We start from the raw sequence: 13,459 nt of genomic DNA, 5'->3' as shown, positions 1-13,459 counted from the left end.
CGTCCTCACGATTCCGAGTGGATGACATCCACTTAGTGTGTAATTTAAACAATTACCATTTTTAACTCGTTCCCTGTTGCTGCACGCTACTGCTGCAGTAGCGCAACGCAACCGCAGGGGGGTGCTGTTTCCCGTCTCCAAATGACTTTAGCTTTTTAATTGACACAAAAAGGCCTTAATTCAGCTAAAATGCTATCACTGAAACTTTTATTTTTATACATGCTCATGGATTAGTATACATTTATTCGTACCGGTCACAATATCAAAATAGGATATTTCATAAAAGTCCCAATACTGAGACATACATGTGCTTATATGTTGTGTTTGCAGAAGGTGTAAACAAACATGTAAACAAGCATCGGTAGCAGCGATGGCAAAGATGGTGGTCATCACTGGACATCATCATCTTCATCATGATCTTCACAGCTAAAGGCCGCCTCCTGCAACAGAAGAAGTCCGTAGCATAAAATCACACAAATTGTGTGTGTGAGTGTGGGGGGGGGGACGTACATAACCGCCCTGCTGCTTGGCCCAGGAGGAGAAGTGATTCTGCAGGTAGGTGGCGCCGTACCCCATCAGGCGGTTCATGGGTAGCGTGTCGGCAGCCGACAGGCGACTGGTGACCTGCGGAGAACAAGCAGACGATGCAGACATCTTCACAGAAGGATGTTGTTCTTCTCACCTCACAGGCCACAGCAATCTGAGTCTTGGGTGACGTTTGAGGACCAGGACCTTCAGGGTCAGGGTTGAAGAGGCCCATCCTCATCAAGAGCGTCTGGATCAACCTCTCAAAGAAGCCGTAGTTCCAGAAAAGATCGGTGGCCCTTAAAGCTACTCCCAGATCCTGCAGGACAAGGAGGCTCACGTTGAAGGTGGATGCTGCCCCCTGGTGGGGACTACGGCGCTGACGTTCTCACTTACCCTGGTCTGCTGGTCCAAATTGTCTCCATACTCCCTCAGCAAGAGGCCAATCAGCTTCTCCAAGTTGGCGTCCTCTGGTGAGTACGGACACACACACGCCGTGGTCAACCAACCGGCTTCCACGGCCTGGGAATCACCGCTCACCTTCCGGAGAATCCGGCTCCACTTCGGGCGGGGCGAAGGGGATGTCATCGGCGATGTCCGTCAGCCTGCTGACCACCATGTCCATCCCGTCCGACCCCTCCTCGTCACCTGAGGGGACGTTAAAGTGCCCACATGTTGACCACAACCCACAGGGGGCGCCATAATGTCATGTAGTCCTGGGACCAACCACATTGCGTACCGTCTGTAGGACCTACGTCACGGTAGATGTCATCTCCTCTCTCGGGCGCTTTCGGAGCTTCGCCCGTGTCGGGCTTGATGCATTTCAAAATGGCCGGCAGACGCTTCCACCTCCTCTTCTTCTTCGTCTTTTTCTTGGCAGATGCCTTCTCTTCTCCGCTCTTGTCGCCCGAGTCCAAGGAGCCCATTTGGCCCTCCAGGGATCCAGGGATCCTCCAAGACGACTCGCCACCTGCTTTCCCTCGCCGCCTCTTTGCGTACGCCATCATGATGCGGAACTCCACAATGTTCTGCAGGTTCTCCGCATCTGAGGTAGCTTCCTCGTTGCCGTTGGCGAAGGGGTCGTGGATCTCGATACGTCCGTTTGCCATGTTGGCTTGCTGGTCGTTTTACAAGAATAAAAATCAAAATATTGGAAAAAGATGTCATCCAATGAGAAAATGTCAGAATTTTACAGGAAAACCATAAAATGACCAGAAATCATGACATAATTTCAGTAGCATGAAGTAAAAACAAATGGGGGGGGGCACAATTTTATCAGAATAATATTATGAGGAAAAACAATGTAATTTAAGTAGCATATAGAGTTGAACCGTCTTATACCGTTATGGTGATTTGTCTCCCCCTGGTGGCGGTTGGTAGAACACAGCAGCGCTAAATGGAAGGGCAATTCTTACACCGCAAAAAGACAAAATCTTCACCCGTGATGACTTTTATCATCATACACGCACCAATACGCCAAAGTAAAAGCATATACCAGGTCTTTGTAAGAAAAAGAACTATAAAGTAGCACAATTCCCGTAAAGTTGGTTAAATTGATTGGGTAGATAGTGCATTTTGAGCCAAGATAAGCTATAAAAACAATAAAGGCTAATGTGTACATGGTAACAAGTTCAAAAAGCCATATTAGAGCCTCTGTTCAAGTACGTGTCGTCCAAATTAACTGTTTGAAAAGATAAAAGCGTCACTACTTACAGAGAGAAGCCGAGAAAGAGCAAACTTGTTCCAAGAAACGTCCTGCTGAGTTTTTACTTCCGTTTTCAGGTGCCGTGTCTTCACGCATGCGCTTTACGTCGTATGCCGGCACCAGCACGTGCTCCTTCCTCCACGTGAGCATTACAGGAAGTCCGTTAAAAAAAAAAACAACAACAACTAAACGACAACGAGCACGATTTTTCCAAATGTATTTTATTTGACTCATGTGCTGGACTTGACGTTATTTAGGTTGAAACTTCAATTTCAATCCTAAAAAAAAGAGAACTTAATCGCGACAAATACTTTTGGGGAAGTCCAGCTGTGATTCATAGATTTGTGTGCGTGCTCATAACAAGTTATGAGGAAACAATAACAATATGAGGAAATTATTATGTCAAACCAATAAATACGATAACATTATAATATCTCAAATAACAAATATATTTTTTAAAACGCTCCAGTGAGGTGAAATTACCCGTACTGTGCAGGTGAGCGGATCAAGCGCTCCTTTCTTCCCCATGAGCACTAGCATTTTCCTCATGCACACCATGAAGGCGAAAAACAAAACATCCAGCAGTCAAAATCACTATGCGGATCAAAAGATTTTTCCGAAATCAGGAAAAAGCCGAAAGAAACAAACAAAACACAAAAAAAACATATTAGCCATCTGAAACACGAGCACCGCAGCATTTGAAAAGTGACTATAGGGGTGTTATGTCATATTTAGTGGGCTCTAATAATGTTAAAAACCATATTTACAAGGTCATTAACATGCCTAATATTTCTTACTTTCTCTTATTATGTCTACTTTAAACTGTAATATTCGTGTAAAGGTGACTAGGGCTCCGATGTGAATATGAAATGATGTGAAGGTCATGAAAGATATTTCTTATTTTCTCCTATGTGTAATATATTAGGTAATAGGAGTGTAAAGGCGACTGTAGGGGTGTTATGTCATGTCTAGAGAGCTCTAACAATGTATAAAAAATGTATTTAGTAGGTTGTAAACAAGCTTTCTATACCTAACTTTCTTATTATATGTAAGATATCGGGTAATATGAGTGTAAATGTGGCTATAGGGCTGTTATTTCAGGTCTAGAGGGCTCTAATTATGTAAAAAAAAAAGTTTTCCATGCCTAATACTTGTAAAACCTCAAAGTTTTGAGAAAAAAGATAGCGTGCATCTCTTGCGACATGCATCCAAACAGAGAATAACAAAAAGAGCCCAGCGTCAAAACTTTGTTGCAATTTACAAAAAATAATAACAAAACACTTGAAAGATACCAAAAGAACAGCAGGAAAACCAGGCATAAAACATTCCAAACAATAATTTAATCGTTAAACAATATTAATAACGCATTTGTATGCAAATACTGCAAAGTAATCCGTGAAAACGTCATGCAGAGCTACTGAGACAAAAGTGGAGATGGGGAGTCTTGCTTCTCCTCAAACTGATGAAAAAAGGTGTTGATCAGAACAGGCCCCGCCCACAACCACACCCACTTTTTGGAACCGCCGCCCCCACATTATTACAGCAATACAAATCCAAGAAAAAATGTTTGTCATGTTTGTGGCAAAGTACACTGCAAAGTTCAAACAGGAAACTGTACAACAAGGCAAGTCATTTAAGAAAAGTCAGGAAATGATCAGAAATTCACCAAAGTTGAAGCCAATATTGACGCGTACTTTATACTTTAAACTGTTTTTGTTTGTTTTTAATGTTTATTAGTGGCCTTAGCTGGCTTGGGGTTAAATTGTGAAATGTGAAAGCGGACCTCTACGATGACGAAGACATATTTTTAGTCTGTGGCAAGGGACCACAAAATAGAAGAAGACAATCTCGAACCCGGCCTGCGCTGAAGCATCTCTGGCTAGCGCTTCGACTAGCTTAAAAACATTAATGTAATGTAAACCACCTCGTCTGTTCATATTGCATCGAATATGGCTCAGAGTGTTCTCTCGCACACACACACACACACACACACACACACACAGTAAAACATTCCAGGATTTGTTGGATGGCAGCTAAAGAGTTAGCATCCACCAGCAACATTGGACACGGAATGGCCGATATGATGGATTCGTATTAAACCTCTCTGGGTCATATCTGTGATGTTTGATTGGGACCCCACCCCCCCCACTAAAAATATTCAAAACTGGTCCCGTTTGTTTCATCTGATGATCAAAATGTCGTCGATTGATCAAGTAGAAACAGCGTAATTGTGTTTTGTTATACCAAAGTTCATATTCACATAACTTTATACAAAAAAAAACTTGAAAACAGTTGTTTTCTCTTTTTTTTCAGTAGACTGACCTCAAAATACACCCGCTATTTACGGAAATACTGCATGACCATATCTTTATAGTGTGACGTCACTGCAGGTGGAAGAGGCGGGGTTTATGCAAGCAGCCGCCAGGGGGCGACAAAGGCCGACTACACGCCTGTTAGCTTTCGAACCACAATCGTCCCTCACACCGCGGTAAGTGAATTAGAAAGGCTTCAGTATGAACCTAGTATTAATAAATATATTTTAATAGTTATGGCATAAAAAGCCTATTGACGATCGTATAGATACGTTTTTTTTAACATAACACACATGTAGTCACCCTTACATTTGTATTAACCAATATGGAAGATATAAGAAAATAAGATAGCAAAGACTCACACGTTAGCATTTCCTTGTTTTGTGGACAGCCTACTTCCGCCATTACATCATTGTATTGCAGTACATCGAATTCTTTACAATTGTATTACCCAATATAGTAGATATAATCAGAGAAAAGACATACTAGATATAAATAAGACTCACATGTGAGCACTTCCGGCGTACTTCCGGCATTATATTACATCCATTTATTACATCGATGTTTTCTAAAACATCAAATTATGTTTATGGCGGCTTTACATGTCTTACCGTAATACCCAAAACAGTAGACAAGCCATATAAGACGTAAATAAAACTCCTGCTCGAGCAGTGTCACAGTAAATGTGTTCCCCTGGGAACCCAAGTGACGAGTCGTCGTGATGTGCGGATCGATACGGAAATACATTAAAAGGAGCCATGTGTGAATTGTGAATAAAGTTTTATTATTTTGTTTTTCTTTTTTAAATCATATTAAATTAAAGTTCACAACAAAATTTCCACATATTTAATATGGTTTTCAAATATTACATTATTTATGTAGAAATAATTAATGTAATTGAGTTAACTAAAACTAATGTATTTAAAGTAATATTTCCAATTAGTAACTTAATTAAGTGTATTGTATTATTCATGCTATGATATGAAATATACTGCTTTTAAAAAGACACATTGGGTGATATGCACGAAGTATCAGTTTCGGTTTCGACGATACCAGCCTGAAATAGGCGAAATCAGTGGTATCGTACATGGCTGGATTCTGGTGCCTGTCTCGCCCAACAATGCCACCTAGTGGCCAATGTAGAATACAGCAGTAGAATGCTGCTTCTCCTTTCTTTTTGTATTGTAGCTCATTTAGTCGGTTGATACCTGAGTTGGATTCCACCCTCCAAATTGTCCATAGGTATGAATGTGAGTGTGAATGGTTGTTTGTCTATATGTGCCCTGTGATTGGTTGGCCACCAGTCCAGAGTGGGATAGGCTCCAGCACGCCTGGAGCGGTTGTCGATTGATTTAGCCATTTTATACTTGAAAATGAATACGTATAATTAGCTTAAAAATGACATTTAAAAAATAATAAAAGGCAACTATTTCTTAAAAAAAGACGATCGAGTGAGGGACGACTGTAATTAGAATTTTTTCCTCCCTTCATCATTTCTGTTGGGGCTTTTAAAACGAGTGCAAGGTGAGAGACAGCATCAGGTAACGATACGAGCGTCTGTTATCCTGAAGAGCAACAGATCGGCAAGAACGTCTTTGGCACGAAAAGATCTGATGGGGCTGAACATAAAGCGTGAACACATCCATCAGTTTCCATACTTCAGAGTCACAAAACGCAGAGTCGGCCCGCCTTCCTTCGCCCCGGCTGCTCAAAGTGCACTTTTCCTCCGACAATCAGCCGCTCGGCACAGCAGAACCGCTAATAAATACAATTAGGAATCAATAAATAGAAATAAATAGCTGAAGAAATGAAACATCGTCCACGGAGACATGTCCGTTCACTTTTTGATGCACAGTGCCACTGTGGAAATGTGTGTGTGTGTGTGTGTGTGTGTGTATCAGACTGCTGTTTCCAAGTCCTCATGGGGGGTAGACGATGTATTTTGGCTGCTCAGGTAGGAGATCAGCTCCGAGTCTCCATCTGCTTGGTCCACTGGCGTCTTCCCCTGCAGGGCCCAAAGGTCAAAAGTCAGCCTGGACTCACCTTGTGTGCGCGTGCGCGTGTACCTGAAAGTTGGTCTTCTCCAGCGATGCTCCCGCCTCCACCAGCAGTCGACACACGGCATGCTGCTTCTCCAAGGCGGCTTTGTGCAAGGCCGTGTCCCCTCTACACACACACACACACACACACACAATTATATCAAATTGTGTAGATGTGCTATTAGTATTTCAAATAAATGCTTACATACTTTTCTCTATCTGGTAAGTCAAGAAGCACTTTGGATCCTGAGGAGAGAAGACATAATTAGAAAATGATGACAAAATAACAACACGTTCACTGAAATAACAAAAAGGGTTAGGTATCAGCGTTGAAACGGTACCTGAACCGATACTAAAAACATGAAAAACATACATATTTTGTATAAATACAATGATATTCATGTTGTTTCCGTGTTCAAATAAGTTTAGCGTCTTCCGCTTGATCTTATTGTGAAAGACAAACCGGAAGTTCTACTACTTCGTAGTGAAGCAGACACTAGCATATCGTTGAGTGTGCTAGCAGTGCTCAATCTGTACGTTTGATGTGTACAAAGTAATCGCTTAGTGGTTAAGATATAAATGTTTTATAAAGCCGTGGATCACCTTTATGGTGTCTGTCATGGGGAAAGTCGTTAAATGTGTGTAAATGTGGTTAGCCCGCTAGTTCGAGCGTTAGCATTAGCATGCTAGCGAGTTCAAAGCGGGGCGTGGATACGAAAAAAATGTACATACTGTGTCCATGTCCACGCGTAGCAGGGTATTTAAAAAAAAAACATATTTTCCCTTATTGGTTTACAAAAAATGGTGTCAACACAACCTCGTATTTAAAAGAAAAAAGCACCCACACGTAACCGTATGAATGCATTGGGAACCACAGTCATATGCATGCCAAACCTGTAGGTGGCAGTAGTTGCTAAAATCAGAATCATCATCACCATCCTGTCACTCAAATAAATATTAAACTGTTAACTGTAAAGTGGACGGACAAAAGGGCAGAATGACTTCTAAACGTTGTTTTAGAATACAAAGTCAACAAGTAAATGCCTAAGTCTTAAATTCAACAAACGTAAAAAATAAAAATGTCAGTAGCAGTTGGCGCGGAAACAAACAAGGTATCAGATGGAGTGGAGAGAGAGGAGGTAGAATGTGGGTACCCTGCTGCAGGATGAACACGACCAGCTGCGCGTGTCCGTTCTGAGAGGCTTTATGCAACGCCGAGCAACCTCCAGAGTCTCGCACCAGCAGGCTGACGCCGCGATGCACACACTCTGACAACTTGATCAAAACAAGACAGCATGTTTCATCTGCTCAGATTTCAGAGCGTGTGACGTGAGCGTTACCATAGACAGATCGCCCGAGCTGGCGGCCGCCAAGAGCGCTGTCGACACACAAATAAAACCTCATTAACACGTACAACGTTTAAAAAACACCCTTAGTGTGTGTGTTTGTGTGTGTGTGTGTGTGTGTACCTTGTTCCTCAGGCGTCAAAGGAGCGCTGGAAACATAAAAGACACCTGAGCTCGATTCAACCTGCACGGAAATGCCACTCATTTCTTTCTATCTGACCGCTAACAGTGGAGACCCACCCCGTGTTTGGCTCCACCAGGTCGGGCATTCCCGTGGACGGCACCTGGCCCACCGCAGGCCCCTCGTGGTCCAGGATAAACACCTCGTCCTGGCAAATCTCCGTGACAAAGTGCAGGTGCTCCTACATAAGCGCAGAAACCAGGCCTATTATTAGTCCAACAATATGCATATTTAAGCAAATTTGATGTATTATTTGCCTAAATGGAAACATTTTAGGCATTAAAATGTCTTTAAATAAATAAAATAAAACAAGGAGCTCACCCAACTTGTGAGTTATATTATTATACTATATTGGGTAATAGAAGCATAAAGATGACTAGAGGCCTCTAATAATGTTAAAAAAAAAACATTTAGAAAGTCGTAAACAGGTTTTCTATGCCTAATATTTCTTAATTTATTTCATTATGTCTACTATATTGCGAAATATGAGTGTAAATGTGACTATAGGGGTGCTATGTCATATTGAGAGGGCTCTAATGTTAGAGATCATATTTAGAAGGTCGTAAACAGGTTTTCTATGCCTCATATGTCCTATTTCCTGCCTATATTGGGGAAAAGGAGTGTAAAGGTGACTATAGGGGTGTTATTTCATGTATAGGGGGCTCTAATAACGTTAGAAACTACTGAGAAGGTCATAAACAGGTTTTCTATGCCTAATATTTCCTATTTTCTCCCTATATTGGTCGACAAGAGTGTAAAGGTGACTATAGGGGTGTTATTTCATGTCTAGGGGGCTCTAATAACGTTAGAAACTGTACTGAGAAGGTCGTAAACAGGTTTTCCATGCCTAATATTCCCTATTTTCTCCCTATATTGGTCAAAAGGGGTGTAAAGGTGACTATAGGGGTGTTATTTCATGTCTACGGGGCTCTAATAATGTTAGAAACTTTTCTGAGAAGGTCGTAAACAGGTTTTCTATGCCTAATATTTCCTATTTTCTTCCTATATTGGGCAATAGGAGTGTAAAGGTGACTATAGGGGTGTTTTTTCATGTCTAGGGGGCTCTAATAATGTTAAAAGGCAGGTTTTCTATGCTCTACCTAAAAAAAATTAGAATTAATAAATGCTTGGACTTCATGTAAATTCACTTGTCAGGTCTGGAACCATTCAACTGCCCTGGATGCTGGACAAATCTAGCGAGGACACTTCGTGAAAGAGGTTTTGTCCACTTCCTTGATAAACGTCCTGGTCTCGTTACGTGTGAGAGTCTCACCTGAGCCTTGTCAATGCGATAGAAGCGGTCGGCCGACGTTGCTGCTGACGGAGACCGACAACCAAGGTTAACGGGGAGGTCAAACGTCGGCACGTTTTTGCTGGACTCACAATCCAAGAAGCTCCAGTTTGAAGACAGTCTGCCAGCCGAGGTGCTCCTGGGGACGCTTCTGCTCTCGTCCTGCACACAAGGGCCTTGGTGACGCGCCAACACGGACCAGAAGTTGAACAACATGTAGAAGACTGACCTGGTAGTGCACTCTGTGGCCTGCCGAGGGCGCCTGATGCAAATCCTGGACAGCATGGAGATATAGTTTAGTGTCCTCAAGGCTGGCCACAACAAAAGGCCGCTCCAACAAACACGCATGCACTCCGGTAGCCGACTGCATCGCAATCGCTCCTCCACAGCCACGTTTCATAACAGATGATGAAGATGAAGGTCTTGCCTCCTGCAGCCTGTCGATGTAGAGCCGACACGTCTCCAGGTCGCAGTCCCCCCTCACCACCACGATCCCCACTGGGGCGGCTGCGTTACAAAGACACGCGCTTGTCTCTCTGACGTGTTGCAGACATTTCACGGCGCGCACACTTACAGATGTCCCGCAGCCGCTCTTTGTCGTACTGCAGCCTGTCGTACTCCTGCAGGCCGATCCTGTTCACTCGCAGGCGCAGGCGATCCGGAACGGCGTGGGGACTGGGTGCCGTGAGAACACGCGTGCGTGGACGTGCACACCCACACGGTCATGCAAAGGCAAGTTCAGCGCAATGTACACACATGGAAAGTGGAGATCTCTGCGTGGTTTTTATCAAAATATGCAATCCACTGCAGCACTGTGAGCTTTATTGGGATCATAGGATCATCATCATCATCATCTTCAGGTGGCAAGTTTGTGTTAAGGTGCCAAGCAGAAGCACACTGAGACAGGAAAGACTTTGACACCAAGCTGCCAAGCTCTCACACACTTACAAAATAAAAGCATGGCTGGGTTTCAATTGGCGCACTTGCATAAGTGTATTCACACTGAGTGTAAGTCATTTGGGGGGGGGCCCACAAGGGGGACATGTGCCCTGAACCGTTTCAAGAGGCAGCTTTTAGCACCATTTACCGTCCAAAAATGACATTACACTAAATCTCGATTAGTAGGACCACGCGGGAAAAGCCTATTTTGCTTAGGCTTGACCACAAGCGCATCGATTGGCTCAGCCGTATTTCTCCTAGCGTGTGATTGGCTGTCCCCGCTGTCACTCTTTGAGCAACTGTACGACAGTGTTTTCGTTAGCTAGAAACTAAGCTAGCGTTAGCTAAGAAGTTAAGTTGTTAACATGTTGGCCGTTTGTTCTGCCTGGGTTACGTCAGCTAGACGGATTTGAATATAACTTATCATAACATGATACATTATCATAACCGGTTGCCCCCCAGAAATCGTACGTACGAAAGTTATATGCTGGGCTGTCATACCGGAATTTGCCACGAGATGTCACCCTTTCCCGCCTATAAGGCTATAGCAGCAGCAACGACAGTGGCCACTTTGAGGCAGTATTGTATTCCAAAGCTGCTTTATCAAACTATACTCAACAACGCGCGCAGAAAGCACATCTATAGTACAGTAATGTACAGTAATGTACAGTATACACGCGCTACGGTAAGAAAGCCCACAATTTGTACATGTTTATGTCTTTATGCTTCACTGATAATGTTATTTCCTCAAGCGTTGACATTTCGTACATTGTTCGGTAGTCCTTGAAAGCAACATTTGGCTATGAATTCAGCATTGATCAGGGGGCGAGTATATTGAATAGGTTTTTTTAATCAGGGCATATTTAGGGCTTAAATGTGGGTTGTGTGACGAGGGAACCGTGGCAACTGAAGATGAAGATCATCTAATTGCAACAGCCACTTTTATTGCAAATGTTATCAAATAAAATATTATTTATGGCCGTACGTAAGCCCTGCAAAAACTGGGGATCTACTGTACGGTGGATCTACGCACACACATACACGTACACGTACACGTACACGTACACGTGGACAGAGGGTGAGGTACTTACACAGAGAAGGAGTCGGGGGGAGCAGAGAGGCGGCGCAGATCAGCTGCACACACCTTCTGAATACTACGGCCGCACACACACACACACACACACACAAGAGAAGAGGGAGGGATGACGAGATGTTGGAGAGGGGTCGGGGAAGCAAGGGAAAAAAAAGAGGCAAATAATTGGACAGACGCGTACGGACGCAGGAGTAGGGACAGAGAGGAAGGGGACAAGGAAGGAGACGAGGATGGAGAGGTGGAGAAAAGAGGTAAGTGATAGCAGAGCATCGCATCACAAGTACATCAAGCGCAGACAAAAAAAAGTTACTACAGCCGTTTCTACTGTTAGTCACCTTGCCCCCCCCACCACTCCCACACAAACACACACGGTTCCACAGTTAAAAGACATGAAGAATATTAGTGCAGTGCAGGGGGTGGAGTGTTAGTCGCCACACACGTTGACATATCGACAGGAGTTAGCTCCCACTGTGCAGGTAGCATGACTAAGCATAAGGCGTGTGTGTGTGTGTGTGTGTGTGTGTGTGTGTGTGCGTGACTCACTCGTTGAGCAGCGGCACAGAGGTGCGTCTCTTGCTCTTCTGGACCATGTTGGCCTGGTTGCGGAGCGAGATGCGGAGAGTGGACGGAGCCAGACGACACGGCTCGCCGTCCACCTGCGAGAATTACACAGACACTTTTACAATTTGTTGGAAAATATTTAATAAAAAATATAATAAAAATATAATATAATAAAAAAAAATAATAATGTCTTAAATTAATTCTAATGAATAACATTTTAAAATAAAATAAATAATTATTTAATTTGGAAAAAATCTGAATAAAATAAAAAACAATTTCATGAATTAATTCAAATTAATAATATGAAATTACTTTTTTTAAATTCATTCAAATGCACAATAAAAAAAATTAACAAAATGAAATAACGAATAATGAATTAATTAAAATAAATATTTCAAATAAAATACTATTTTTTAGTTTATAAAAATATGAATAAAATAAAAATACAAGGTCATTAATAATTGAAACAAATACAATTTTTAAATATTTTTTTATTTTAAAAATGAAATGAATTAATTCAAAAAATATATTTTTAATAATTTTCAAAGTTTTTAAGTATGAATTATTTCAAATTAACTAAATATGTTTTTTTTGTTTTTGAAAAATATAATTTAAAAAAATAAGGTCATTAATTAATTCAAACCCGCCTCTTGACTGAAGACAGGTGGGATAGGCTCCAGCACCCCCCCGCGACCCTCGTGAGGATAAGCGGTTGAAAATGTATGAATGAATGAAAAATTAATTCAAATAAATACAATTTTAAAATAAAATATATATTTTCAAATTTTTGAAAAATGGAAATAAAATTTAAAAAATAACGTCATGAATCAATTCAAATAAATAAAATGTTAAATTAAAGGTTTTTATTTAAAAATATAAATATGAAATAATAATGTCATGAATTCAAATAAATAAAATAATTAGTATATGTAATAATTAGTATAATATATGAAAGTATAATATAATAAATAAAATAAATAATATATTTATTTAATTTAAAAACATAAATGTGAAAAATGCTAAAAAATAAAAAAAGAGAGCCTTCCTCTTTTTAAGAGTGCAAATCAGTCAGTGATGAATTCCCGACCTTTAAAATAGCGGATGCCGCCCAAAAGTTCTAATGTGCTCCGTTCTACTTTTTACTTCACGAGCTCACCTGAACAGGCACGGTCTTGAAGGTGGTGAGGATCACCTCTCGGCACTGGTGCAGCCTCTCGCCGTGCCCTCCCACCTGCAGCGCCGCCTGCAGCACACATCACGTAAATCCCGAACTCGTCCGACACCATCTTTGTTGCGGCGTGTGCGTGTCTCACCAGCGAGGCCATGGTGAAGCCGATGACCTCGATGCAGCCGTCGTCGTGGCGCTGTGGCTCAAAGTCCCGGTGGTCGCCCGTGTTCCCCCAGGGCATGGTGCCCGCACAGTACCTGCACGAGACACGACGCCAAGGAAGCAGTTCTAAACACTTC

At 42.1% G+C, this 13,459-nt stretch overlaps 2 protein-coding genes across 11 annotated transcripts in view; both read right to left on the bottom strand.

Moving 5' to 3' along the window:
- Positions 1-185: 185 nt before the first annotated feature.
- On the bottom strand, positions 186-2,392 carry LOC131125026 (apoptosis facilitator Bcl-2-like protein 14). 2 transcript variants are annotated; one of them, XM_058066127.1, is made up of 7 exons: positions 2,239-2,392; positions 1,265-1,643; positions 1,066-1,173; positions 922-995; positions 683-844; positions 572-624; positions 186-440 (listed from the first exon to the last, which is right to left on the bottom strand). In XM_058066127.1, exons 2-7 carry the CDS (start codon positions 1,632-1,634, stop codon positions 278-280), a joined length of 930 nt encoding a protein of 309 aa, XP_057922110.1. In that variant the 5' UTR covers positions 1,635-1,643; positions 2,239-2,392; the 3' UTR covers positions 186-277. The 2 variants fall into 2 exon arrangements, with proteins under 2 accessions (XP_057922110.1, XP_057922111.1); XM_058066128.1 differs by having other exon boundaries at positions 239-440; positions 511-624.
- Positions 2,393-3,485: 1,093 nt separating this feature from the next.
- Positions 3,486-13,459, bottom strand: part of dgki (diacylglycerol kinase, iota) — a 44,122-nt gene continuing 34,148 nt past the window's right edge. For 3 of the 9 annotated variants that reach the window (XM_058066116.1, XM_058066118.1, XM_058066120.1), the window contains exons 19-34: positions 13,306-13,417; positions 13,149-13,235; positions 11,975-12,087; positions 11,430-11,492; positions 9,974-10,074; positions 9,827-9,906; positions 9,629-9,673; positions 9,492-9,561; positions 9,382-9,425; positions 8,168-8,289; positions 8,051-8,076; positions 7,922-7,959; positions 7,736-7,856; positions 6,791-6,827; positions 6,609-6,708; positions 3,486-6,547 (exon numbers count right to left, since the gene is read on the bottom strand). In XM_058066116.1, coding sequence (XP_057922099.1) covers positions 6,440-6,547; positions 6,609-6,708; positions 6,791-6,827; positions 7,736-7,856; positions 7,922-7,959; positions 8,051-8,076; positions 8,168-8,289; positions 9,382-9,425; positions 9,492-9,561; positions 9,629-9,673; positions 9,827-9,906; positions 9,974-10,074; positions 11,430-11,492; positions 11,975-12,087; positions 13,149-13,235; positions 13,306-13,417 — 1,267 coding nt within the window. In that variant the 3' untranslated portion in view covers positions 3,486-6,439. Of the gene's footprint in view, positions 6,548-6,608; positions 6,709-6,790; positions 6,828-7,735; positions 7,857-7,921; positions 7,960-8,050; positions 8,077-8,167; positions 8,290-9,381; positions 9,426-9,491; positions 9,562-9,628; positions 9,674-9,826; positions 9,907-9,973; positions 10,114-11,429; positions 11,493-11,974; positions 12,088-13,148; positions 13,236-13,305; positions 13,418-13,459 lie in introns of all 9 variants that reach the window. The other 6 variants (XM_058066121.1, XM_058066117.1, XM_058066123.1 and 3 more) reach the window with 4 other exon arrangements.

Source organism: Doryrhamphus excisus, chromosome 3, assembly GCF_030265055.1.
Source record: "Doryrhamphus excisus isolate RoL2022-K1 chromosome 3, RoL_Dexc_1.0, whole genome shotgun sequence".
Taxonomy (NCBI): domain Eukaryota; kingdom Metazoa; phylum Chordata; class Actinopteri; order Syngnathiformes; family Syngnathidae; genus Doryrhamphus; species Doryrhamphus excisus.
This window is presented reverse-complemented; position numbering and strand designations above follow the sequence as displayed.